Raw genomic sequence first — 13,156 nt, forward strand, 5'->3', positions numbered from 1 at the left:
CGTCAAATGCACATTTTATAGACGTAATCACTGACCTTTATATATCTCTTGACCAACCAATATCCGCCATCTTTGATTAGAGTTTTTTTGGAATTGGTACCCGAGAAGAAGCCATTTCAATGTTAAAAATTAACGTTTAACGCCGCTACATCATCAAAAGAATTTGAAGAAAAGGAGACCTAGCGCTCTCGATGTATTTACACCGCTATCGAGTAGTGCCGCCATTAGGGTACCACTTTTCAAAAAACTCCGATTAAAGATTTTGCTTGGCTGGGATTGAGAAGCTTGGTCCAGAGTTTATAAAGGTCAGTGGACGTAATAACTTACCAGTATATTCAATGATCCAACTTGTTTGAAATCACCTTCAATTTGATAGAGGTATCCATCAGTTTCGAAAGTCAGATCAGGAATGATAAAGAATCCATTTGAAGGGACTGATGTTCCACCTAATATCTTGATGTCACGTGATTTCATACCAACTGCCCATACAGAGACGCCTGGAATAGAAAACAAGAAAAAACGTCAAAGGAATGTTAATCTCTATTTCTATTTGGTTGAGTTGCAGGAGGCTTTGAGGCCTATTTTTGCAACTATAGACGCTTTCAATGAGCGTCCCGTCAGCACCTTGGACTGACTACCCAATTCCCCTCACATGGCATGGGTTGACCCGGGCGGTAAAAATCCGTTACGTGGTCTGTTATAATTCCGTAATCAAAACCTTCTTTAAGATGTTGGAAATTCTCCTCGTAAACGGTCATATAACTTTTACTCTACCAAGATCAAGGCTCTTTGAATAGCGCGCTAAACTTTGAAAATACAATTTTGTAGAATCTGATGTTGATGTTTTTTAAAGGCAATCTATACATAGAAGAAGCAGTAGCCGAAATGTTCTAAATTAATGGTCTGTATTTTGCAATTTGTCGAATATAACAATCAACTGGCAAAACGCACGTTATTTCGTTTTAATGATTGGTTTTAAAAACTGCAATATTTTTTCAAGCTCAGCATTTTTTCCCGTACCGATTCGGACCTCAATTTTCATACTGTCAATTTGGCTTTAAAGGTTTTATTTTTACAAAAGTGTTCCCGTTTCCTATCAGACACATATTTCATATCAGGACAGTGTCTGCCTATTGTTATATTATGCTGATACAAGCAAAAAATGTTTTTCTTTTCGTCTTTCTGACCAATCTTGCTCCACATCCGTGTCAATCCAATGTGAAAAAATTGTGAATTAATATTGATAAGTAAGCAAACAATATCACTCTTATTTTAAAACAAAACCTTTAAATTAAACTTTAGATACTGAACAAAACCTACCAGCTGTAACATTCATTTCTCCATCGTTGATGAGAATATCATTTTGAGTAATTCTGATCAACAAACTTCCGTTTGATACTGAACGACTGTTGAATGTCCATAGACCTTCCTCATTCTCTTCTAAGGATGTTGGTCCCCAGATCTTAAGAAAAGTAAACAGAGTATGTCAAATATTATAAAAGAGTAGAAAAGGGCTCAATCTCAGTGGTCAATAAATCTTACACATCAAATTAGCACACATTCTTGAACTTTCCGTAAATTATATGCAGAATTTTGAGAAGTAAAAGCCTCTTTATACAATATGCTTTACCGAGACGGAAGAACTTTTAATACTAAATCTACACTAGATCTATGGTATCAATACACCTGTCAACCATTAGCATTACAGTCCAAGGGTCGAGTTTATACCAAAGATATCTTAAGAAAAGCTAACAGTTCAGAGTTTAAATCTTATTAAACTACAAATGGTTGGCCATACTTGTAGAATCCGTTAACGGAGCAGGGGGGGGGGTCAGGATCCAGATACCAAACCCAGGGCCGGGGGGGTGGTGTCAATTTTTTTTTTCAAATTTCAAAAAGTCAAGTTGGTATTGATACTTAAATGAGGGGGTGGGTCCCCCTTTTTTTGAAAATAAGGGAATCTTTAAGTTGGTATCGATACCAAAATGAGGGGGTGGGTCCTCTTTTTTTTAATTTTTGCTGAATTTGAAATTGGTATCTGACTTAAAATGTTGTATAATGTAAGTAAAGTCTGTTCAGGATATAAGTGTGCACTCTTTTTTCTTTTACCTATAACATTTGAAGGAATTCTTCAATCTTTATAAATTTGGTATTGTTGGAGAGATATTTGTGAGTGGAACAATTTGAAATAAAAGTCTTTAAAAAAATTCCAAAAACGAATATGAAAATAAAGAAGAAAAAATGAAGATCTTGTAGAAAAGTGCTATAACTTTCATTTTCACTGGAGAAATTCTTTGATCTTAGGAGGTCATTATTGTGAACAAATTTTACTAAAATATTTATTCAATATCAAGTTATGACACAAAGTTTAAATAAGTGATTGATCCCAAAAAAGAGCAGAAAACAGCGTTTTTAGGTGTCAATCAGCTTATAACTTTGTTTGATATCTTTTGACTGAATGATTATTTTTGAGAAATTTTTTGACAGTAATGACATTTGATGATCAAGGATTCACCTCAGTGAAAATAATAGTTATAGCACTTTTCTACAAAATCTTAATTTTCATCTTCATTTTAGAATTGTTTTAAAGTCTTTTTTATTTCAAATTGTTCCACTCACTAATATCTTTCCAATGATACCAAATTTATAAAGATTGAAGAATTCCTTCAAAAATTATAGGTATATAAAAGAAAAAAGAGTGCACACTTATTGTGAATACACTTTAGTATCCTATGCATATAAACTTCTTGCATTTTTACTGATTGCCAATTTAGGGGGGGGGGGGGGGGTTCCCCCTTTTTCAGAAAAATCAGGATTTTCAAGTTGATATCGATACCAATTTAGGGGGGTGGGTCCTCCCTTTTTTAGAAAATTGGGGTTTTCAAGTTGGTATTGATACCAATTTAGGGGGTGGTGGTGTCTACTACTTTCAAATGTTGAAAAGTCAGGTTTTTGGGCCCTGGGTTGGTATCCTGGACCCTGACCCCCCCCCTGAACGGAGCGAGTTTGAACAATTTTTGCGGGTTTTTGACGACACTTTGAGGAACTTTGAAGAACCCACACCGGTGCAGGCGTGTACCCTCACACCCCCCTGAACAGTGGGCACCGGTCGGACCCCCCCAGGACCCCGGCCAGGACCCCCAGAGGCCGTCCACCACGGTGGTACCCAAAGGTAGTGCTGGCAAAACACTTATATTGAGATAAGAGCCTCACCTCAACTCGATCGCACAAAAGAGCATGATTTGGTGCCACTGACCTTTATATACCCTGGACAAAGTTTGTCGATCGCACAAAAGAGCATGATTTGGTGCCACTGACCTTTATATACCCTGGAAAAAGTTTGTCGATCGCACAAAAGAGCATGATTTGGTGCCACTGACCTTTATATACCCTGGAAAAAGTTTGTCGATCGCACAAAAGAGCATGATTTGGTGCCACTGACCTTTATATACCCTGGACAATAATTTTCGATCGCAGCCAAACAAAATCTTTGATCAGAGTTTTTTTAAAGTGCCTGACGGTAGCACTATTCAAGATTTCACTTTTCTTTGAATACTTGTGATAATGTAGCGCCGTCTAACGTTAATTTTTCAGCATTCAATGGCTTCTTAGCGGGTACCACTTCAAAAGAAAAAACTCCGATCAAGGATAGCGGAAAAAGCTTTGTCCAGGGATATATTAAAGGTCAGTGTTTGGTGCTAAAATAAACTTCATCACAACTCGACTTCTCAAAAAAACAACGTTAACAAAGATAATTGCCACCGCAGGGAGTCTAAAGCGACCGAGGATGGTATTCATAGCTTCACGCCTAAGGACAGTTGGACAAATAGCTCACAATTTTGTCACTCTTCTTATACCGGTTAAATGATAGCCCGGTATTAAGGTTTGTCTTTTTCTTATCCCTAGAGAATTAATGAATCTAGGAAATTCCCTTTTATGGGAAATTCCCTTTTTTGGGAAATTCCCTTTTTTATACCACTCGATTTCTCCAAAAAGCAACGTTTACAAAGATAATAATTATATCCTACCTTAACTGATTCACCAAAAGAATCAGGTGCAAAGTCGACATTCACCATTTCCGAGAACTTTAACATGACGTCATCGAAATAGCCTGTGTTCAATTTGACGGTGTATTTATGGTAGCCTGGAGTATCGAACATCCATGTGAAAGGATCAGTTGATAAGGTCTTTTCAGTTGCATCGTCATCATCCATTGTGTATGTGATATTGTAGTTTTGATCATATTCGCCTGTGTGAAAAACATTATGAATCTTAAGGGCTACTTAGACTACACAATATATTAGTGAGTAATATTAGACAATATAGTTTTCGAACCGTAATGTACGAGGTAAAAGACAGGTGCTCTATTATAAAAAGGAATTTTCATTTTGTAAACAATTTCCCTATATATTGTTGAAATAGTGAAATCTAGCTGACAATATATTGCGGACACTTTTTCAATATATTGCCGGTGTTCAGCAATATATTATCAATATGTTGCCTGACAATATATTGTGTAGTGTATGTAGCCCTTTACTACAACTTGGATCCAATGCTCTTTTCCCGTCAAAGGGCAACCCTCGTACAATATTTTCTACGATTCAAATCTCCCTCTAATTCCCCAAAAACTGGACCTCAATGTTCTGTTTTATTATATTCGCCTGTGTGGAAAGCATTAATCGAATCTTACTACAACTTGGATCCAATTCTCTGTTCCCGTCAAACGGAAACACTTGTACAATATTTTCTACGATTCAAATCTCCCTGCAATTCCCCAAAAACTGGACCTCAATGTTCTGTTTTATTATATTCGCCTGTGTGAAAAGCATTATTCGAATCTTACTACAACTTGGATCCAATTCTCTGTTCCCATCAAACGGAAACACTTGTACAATATTTTCTACGATTCAAATCTCCCTGTAATTCCCCAAAAACTGGACCTCAATGTTCTGTGTTATTACTTTAGGCGTACAAACTTTCGCGAACAGAAATTTTCGCGATTTTCGTGAAAATAAATGTGTTTAAAAATTCTAGGAAGGGCCATTCGCGAAAGTTTATGCTCGCGAAAAGTTCTTAACAAAATAGAAAATCTGTAAAACTTCAAACTTTGAATATAATGTAACTTTTATGGCACTTTTTACTAATATGTCAAAGGACAAATGTTTCAAGCGAATCCAAGAAGCATCTGTCCCTCTAAGCCATTTTTTCATGTAAAAATTCTCAATTTGACGTCTTGATTCGCGAAAGTTTATGCTCCTGAAAAATATTTTTCTGTTGAATTCGCGAAAGTAAAAGTCGTGAATTTTGCAATTCTTCTTCTCGCGAAATTGTATGCTCGCCAAAGTTTGTAGCTGGAGTGGAATATTGAGGGAATCGACTCTTAGTATGAAAGTACTTGAGATAGGCGAGCGTATAAACACTCTTGGAAATTCCTTTTTTTGGTTAAATGTACTTTAAATTACCCAAAATTATCAAATAATATTTGTTCTAGCCAAAAAAGGGGTGCTAAGATCGGACACAGGACTAAGGAAAAAGGACTGAGGACATAGGACTAAGGACACAGGGATAAGGACACAGGACTAAGGACACAGGACTAAGGACACAGGACTAAGGACACAGGACTAAGGACACAGGACTAAGGACACAGGACAAGGACTAAGGACACAGGACTAAGGACAGGACTAAGGACACGGACTAAGGACAAGGCTAAGGACACAGGACTAAGGACACAGGACTAAGGACACAGGACTAAGGACACAGGACTAAGGACACAGGACTAAGGACACAGGACTAAGGACACAGGACTAAGGACACAGGACACAAGGACACAGGACTAAGGACACAGGACTACACAGGACACAGGACTAAGGACACAGGACTAAGGACACAGGACTAAGGACACAGGACTAAGGACACAGGACTAAGGACACAGGACTAAGGACACAGGACTAAGGACACAGGACTAAGGACACAGGACTAAGGACACAGGACTAAGGACACAGGACTAAGGACACAGGGACTAAGGACACAGGACTAAGGACACAGGACTAAGGACACAGGGGACTACGGACACAGGACTAAGGACACAGGACTAAGGACACAGGACTAAGGACACAGGACTAAGGACACAGGACTAAGGACACAGGACTAAGGACACAGGACTAAGGACACAGGACTAAGGACACAGGACTAAGGACACAGGACTAAGGACACAGGACTAAGGACACAGGACTAAGGACACAGGACTAAGGACACAGGACTAAGGACACAGGACTAAGGACACAGGACTAAGGACACAGGACTAAGGACACAGGACTAAGACACAGGATAAGGACAGGGGACTAAGGACACAGGACTACAGGACAGGGAGCAGGACTAGGACACAGGACTAAGGACAGGACTAAGGACACAGGACTAAGGACACAGGACTAAGGACACAGGACTAAGGACACAGGACTAAGGACACAGGACTAAGGACACAGGACTAAGGACACAGGACTAAGGACACAGGACTAAGGACACACTAAGGACTAAGGACAAAGGACACAGGACTAAGGACACAGGACTAAGGACATATGACTAAGGACACAGGACTAAGGACATAGGACTAAGGACACAGGCCGTTGCCAGCACATCAGTAATCAAGTGCAACATATGTAGACAGAAAAATGAGAGAGATTTCAACTTACCATTGAATACAATATTTCCAACAGAGCCTGCTACAAATGTTTGGTTTTCGGTGAATTCAAAGTTCTTGATTCCATCTCCAAGTGCATTTACTGTATAATTACTCGTTTCACATTGTGACAATGATGGTTGACATGTCTCATTTGCCGGTGTACTGATGCTGGAGAAGTATTTAGAAGTTGGAACGGTTTGCGAACAGAATAGCAGGTCGAATACCTGGTTGGTGAAAGATATATTGATGATTATTAAGGCATGTTATTAAACTTTAAGTTACTAGTTGCAATATATAATCACGAACAAAAATCATTGAGAAAACATGAGGAGTTTTATTAACAATATGGTAAAACCCTTCCTGATTGGAATTCATTAACCCTTCTTTACTCTCAGGTGCCTAATAAACTTCTAATTACCGGGAGAATGGAGCGATTAGTAAAAAGGCACCACTGAGAGTACTTAGCCAACAGCAAGGTTTAAGGCGCAAACCACGTATAACTGAGTGTTGATTTCTATGTAGGGCCAGTAAAAGGAGCACTGATAAAATAAATACATATCCTCCATAAATTATGAACCAATCTGAAGATCCTCCACTCGTTTGCCCGGTGTAAAGCAAATTATTATACATCCCTGTGTCAAGCAGACCCGGTGGGACCCCCGCCTACTGGAAAATTTGGCCAGAACTTCGTTCCCGTTGGGGAAAACACCCTCCAATTTCAGTCCCATTTGGAAATTGACCTTTGTTTCATCCGCATTTTAAATTGATTGCACCTCTATTCTCGTTGGGATTTAGATAGAAATTTCCATCACCGCTTTGGAAAAAATTTTTACTGGAGCTTTGAGACAGGGGTGTAGTTATATAAAATAAATTTAAACTTACCTGTATAGAATATTGTGGGTTGAAGGTGGATTGTTGGAAACATAATTGATTGATGTCTTTGGCGATTGCATTCAGCCAGACATATTTCAGTTGATTGGCTCCATAGTTAGCAAGAGGAAAGGTGAAGTTTTGACAATCTAAAGAAGTAAGAAACAATAGTCAAAACTTTAGAGGTGTTAGTAGCAGAGAAGTGTTTTCGCAAAAACATAACCACGTCACACGTTTTTTTAAATTAGAACGTCAAAATATTTTCAAGCCTGAAAAAGTTCTTAAATTGTTCTTATTATCAGCATAATGAGAGAATTTAAGAGTTATTTCCTAAAACGCCAAAACAACGTGATTAATTCAACCTTTGCCAGGACAAGGCAAACTCGTTGCCAGGCCCTCAGTGATTCTGATAGTGCTTAGATATATTATGGTCGTACCAAGTTCACCATTAAAAAAGTGGTGCAAGTGACTCTGGGTACGAGATTGATGACTTGAGTTTACTTCTGAGTGAACTTTGTTTTCTAATGATTTTTGATAGTTGAGTAAACTTGACTACAGAGGATTCCACCAGATTGAAAATTTTCACTTTCGTTTTCAAAAATTCCAGGAAAACACCAAACAATAAAATATATTTTAAAACACCATTTGAAATTATGGAACAATCTCCCAAATTTGAAAAAAAGGTCACGATTTTCTGTTTGATTTCCTCTAAAAAAGGGACTGAAGCTAGTCGTACGAATTTTTTGTGTAATCAGGCAAAGCCAAAAAATGGAGTCTGCCTTATCACACCGGGTCACTTGCTTATCAGCGCCATCCATTCTATAAAAAAGTCTTGGGCAGCCCCTAGACAAGACAAAATTTTAGATTACTCACCAACTTGGGAAGGAGCAAACAAGTGAATCAAACAAATCAACAATACCAATTTTTTCATTTCAAACTAAAAAAAATGAAAAACAACCTAAAAATTAATCATCTCACTAGGTTTGAACTCCATTCCCACTCCTCCACTCTACTAAGTGACTTCGTACATTACAAGATTTTGTGACATTTATCATTAAAACGTACATTTATGCACTGGAGTCTCTTTAACTCAAACCTCTATAACTCGATATACGTTTTTTTTTATTAGAACACCTAAAATTTGGCTGAGCCTGGATGTGCTTATTTGCTTAGCAATTTTCAGCATGAAATGTTCTTAGATGCGTTCTTAAATTTTCAGACTACTCTAAATCGACAATATCATGCAAAATATAGAGCACTTAAAATTGGTAAAGTTTGGACAATACTATTTGACTCTCGATTTAGAAAATCCATTCCTAAGTTTGTTTAAAACTGCTTGAAAAGAGGAAAAAATTGTAGTTTCTTGTCATTTTTTTTCCAAACTGAGGCTGGGCATGTTCTTAAGATGTTCTTAATTTCTCGACAAATTTCAGCCTCAATGTTCTTATAAACTGGGTTCAAATAAAAGAAAAAACGTGTAGTCTTCTAAAGTCGAACAATTTTTATTATCCATTCAGTTAACAATGCCTTATAACCCTTACTCGAAATTTCAATAATTCAAACATTTTGTTAGAATGTTATGAAATATACACTATATTTATAATGTTGAAAACATGGAAAATAAAACAAAATTACAAACATTAAAAAGTGTGAATATTTCGGGTGAATATGTTACTGGCAAGTTTCCCAGTTTAATTACACATTTCTTTTATAAGCAACTCCAATTTTCAGGCCAAGGCTGGGGTTGCGAGCATTTTAACTATAAATTGCCAATCATTCCCACAACAGTTCTTAGTAAGCCTAGACAACTTTCACGAAATCATTTTGTTTCAGACATGTTTTACATGTTAAATTTAGGTTCGATTTGGATCTTAACCTCTAAGAATACCGTAAAAATAATTTAGGATGATTATTTCCCCCAAAAAAGTTAAAAATACCTATGATAAAATAGATAAACAAAATTCTTGTTAGAAAACGCAGTGCCGTAGGAAGCATTTTGATATGGGGGCATAATAAGTTCAGTGACACCGTGAGGGCCAACCATGGGGAATTTTGAAATCTGAATTGTTCGATCCTAATAAACTCGAAAGCATGTCTCTAATGGAATTGGGACGATAGATCTAAAATCATATTCTCACCAACAATATACATTTAACGGTCGAAATGAATCATGGATGCCCCCGTAACAGCTTCCCATTGGTTGGGCGTAAGAGCACCAAAAATCTTACACCAATGTAAAGTCGTTATTACAGATTAGTGGTCCTGATTACCCATTACTTTAATCGGATTAACTTTCGCGAGATTAAATTTCGCGATTTCACAAAATTTTGCCATTTTCGCGAAATTAAAACTCGCGAAAACGCGTGAGATTCCTGACTCACGAAATTAAATCCACCGCAAAACTTTTAAAATCGTATTTTCGGTGGAGAAACCAGTCCAAAGTCTCCATTTGTGGCGAAAAATGGCTGTTTTTCAGCTGATTTCAAGCTTATTCGCGAAATTAAATCCAGAAGATTTTTTTTGCTCGCAAAATTTAATCTCGCAAAATTTAATCTCGCGAAATTTAATCCGATTAAGAGTATTCCTTTCCACTTTAAAATGGTCAATGTACATTTAACGAGTAAAATACTACAGTTTCAAAAAAGGGAAATCTTCTAAAAACGAAAAATAAATTTAATTTTGATTCTCGATCAAGAGGTTACCTACTAGTTTAAACCAATTTTCAAGATTGTTTTTCGCTGTTCTCTGCTGTCAAGATCTCAAGAGGAAAGAAAAAATAATACGAAAGAGGAAGAAATCGAAAAATCGCTTCTTACTCTTTTATTAGAAATTGGTCAATTATGAATATTATTGAGCCCAAAAAATTTGACTTTTAAGATTTCATTTCATCAGCTACAGCTACAATAGTGATATTATTTGTTTGATCATTTTAAGACTGAAAGACTTTCAATTAAAATTTTTACCAAATATCTCTAGTGTTGATACATGTCTTTTATTGAAAAATCGGAACAAGTTTTGCCCCTAATCCTTTAGAAAAATAAGAAAGGCAGACAGGGGGTTAAAAAAAAGTTTCTTATAAAGAAAGAATTTTGGTGATATAGATATGATAGGTTATAAATAAAAGTAAAACATAGTGTTTCAGAGGCCTTTAATTTCTATTGTACCAAATTAATTGCAACTTAGGTGTTAAAAATTTCAAACTAAACGAAAAAAAATATGAGAAAAATGAAAAATCCAAACAATGTATATAATAAGTTATTACTATAACAATATTTTCATTTTCATTTTCGTTATCCCCAAAAGTATTTGGATATTTCCCTTTTTTTTGACAATTTCTCAATTTCTCAATAATGTATTAATGCTGTATTAACGAAGATATACACCGTTGGAAAGATATTTCCAAGGAGAATAATCTAAAAGAGGAAGGATTTTTGAAAAATCGAAAATAACGAGATCCGACATTTTTTAAATATTTAAACATTTACTGACGTCAAATCTCTGTCAGATTTTTCGTATCTTTGTTGATTAAAAAGGTACAGCCCTTTGAAGTTGGCTTAAATAACTAAAAATGACCAAAAACAGATAAATTTTGGAAGGCAGTAACATTTATCTGAGAAAACGTTGAAACGTCTTAAGGCAGTATTTGAAATCAGCGAAACTCTAAAAAGCTAAAAATCAAAATATTTTTTTGTACATTATTGTAGCCTTCGAGGAATCCATTCAAGATTACTTTTCCAAAGGGTTATAACTTTAAAGCAATATCTTTTTCTCTCCTAGAACAATTTTTCGACATGTGCAAGCTCGTCCAAGTTCGAACCTAGTAGCGGTATTGCTACGATCCAAGAGTTTTTCTAAACACCCCTGTCAAGAGCCTCCAGCATAAAAAAACTTACTTATTTTCTAGCAGACAGAATTCTTGACTTTAGGACTTTATAAAATGTAAAATATAGATTCATTTTGTCCTTTTTGTACAAAAGATAAAAACGATATAAAATCTACAATATACAAAGTCAACTGAAATTCACTGATAGAAACTTTTCCGCAAATTGTCCAAATAATATTTATCAAAAAGTATTAAGTATCCTGTAGCCTTTCCCAACCATTGAGGAAGAATAAATTTAATTCAAAGTCAATTTTCTATTTTAGAAAAAAAATAAGAAAAGATAAAACAATTTAAATACAAACCTCTTTGACTTACAGAATCGAAAATATCATCCAAACTTCATTGCCACAAAAAATCAAGATTCTTTTTGAAATTCACTTTTCCAGATGTGGTTAATATTAATTAAAAATTCTCTATGTAGAAATCACTCCAAACTGGTCAATATAATTCTGTCCAAAATTCAAAGGTTGATTCTGAAAAAACGAATGTTGAAATTACAATTGAAATTATAAATTAATCTTCTAGTCAGTGGTCTAGATTAAGTTAACCAGGGCTATTTCCTAAAGTTAAGAGTTTTCAAATTTTTGAAATACAGTAGACTCTCTTTAACTCGAACCTCCATAACTCGAATGTTTGCTTATACCGAACAAGTTTTCTCGTCCGTTCAGTTATAACAATGCCTTATAAACCTTACTCCATAACGCGAAATTTCCTGAACTCGATGAAATTTGTGTTATTTATGTGTTGGTTCGAGTTATAAGGCTGTATACACGCTTTTTTTTATAAGAATGATGTAAATCCATTTCATCATGGATATTCTTAACTTTTTTGGGAAAATCATCCTAAAATATTCTTACAGCATTCTTAGGTTAGGATCCTAATTCAGACTAGATTTAACATTTAGTACATACGTCAAGCATAAAATGACATTTTTGTGAATAGAGTGATTATAATTGAAAATGCTCTAACAATGGCATTCTTAGCTTGGGTTGCCAAATCCATTATAGTGATATTCTTAGCATTATTCTTAATTTATTGGCCATTTTTATCATGGACATTCTTATAAAGTGTATATTGCGTGTATTACGATACCAATATAATGCTCACTGTTGAATATTTCAGAAAATTCGTTCAAAAATATCATCGAGACAAATTTAGAAGATGGAGAGCTAAAATATTTATTTCTGAGTTCTTTCTGACAAATCTGTACTAGGACACTTTTCGAATTTATAATTTTCAACTTCCATAATAAATTGGAGTCGAGATTAGAATTGTTTGATAGTCAAAGTTTCACGCAACTTTTCGTTAAGATCTTCAGTCAAAAATTCTAATCTCTAATATTTATAACTATAATTCTAATCTCGACTTCAATTTATTGTGTAAAATGCTTCCTCCGGGTCAAGCACTCATTCTCAACTTCTAAATTCGGTAAGGGTTTAGAGAGAAGAAGTAAGCCAACTTGGATCTACAGTGCATGGCTCTGGCTAATTCAAACTTCTGTTATTCAAACCTTTCGTTTTCCCGTTTCTGATTTTTTTCTTTTAATATTCCACTCCGGATTATCTTTTTAACAAGCACAAAACCGTTAACTAATTCAAATTCTATCAAAAGTTATTGAGGTTTGAAAAAACACTGCCAGCTAATTTGAAAATTTAGTAGAAAATCAAATTAAACACCTTCGCCATACTGAACCTGAAGATAACATCCGACATACTAATGGCGAA

General features: G+C 35.6%; 1 protein-coding gene across 3 annotated transcripts in view; it reads right to left on the reverse strand.

Annotated features, from left to right (window-relative positions):
* The window catches only part of LOC136797845 (polycystin family receptor for egg jelly-like), a 53,756-nt gene extending 41,849 nt beyond the window's left edge, over positions 1-11,907 (reverse strand). Inside the window, exons 1-7 of one of the 3 annotated variants that reach the window (XM_067054428.1) lie at positions 11,748-11,907; positions 8,423-8,486; positions 7,562-7,698; positions 6,690-6,903; positions 4,029-4,249; positions 1,321-1,462; positions 328-497 (exon numbers count right to left, since the gene is read on the reverse strand). In XM_067054428.1, the coding sequence (XP_066910529.1) occupies positions 328-497; positions 1,321-1,462; positions 4,029-4,249; positions 6,690-6,903; positions 7,562-7,698; positions 8,423-8,480 (942 nt within the window). In that variant the 5' untranslated portion in view covers positions 8,481-8,486; positions 11,748-11,907. Of the gene's footprint in view, positions 1-327; positions 498-1,320; positions 1,463-4,028; positions 4,250-6,689; positions 6,904-7,561; positions 7,699-8,422; positions 8,487-11,734 lie in introns of all 3 variants that reach the window. The other 2 variants (XM_067054427.1, XM_067054429.1) reach the window with 2 other exon arrangements.
* Positions 11,908-13,156: the final 1,249 nt, after the last annotated feature.

Source organism: Clytia hemisphaerica, unplaced genomic scaffold (assembly GCF_902728285.1).
Source record: "Clytia hemisphaerica strain Z4C2 unplaced genomic scaffold, Clytia hemisphaerica genome assembly, whole genome shotgun sequence".
NCBI lineage: Eukaryota > Metazoa > Cnidaria > Hydrozoa > Leptothecata > Clytiidae > Clytia > Clytia hemisphaerica.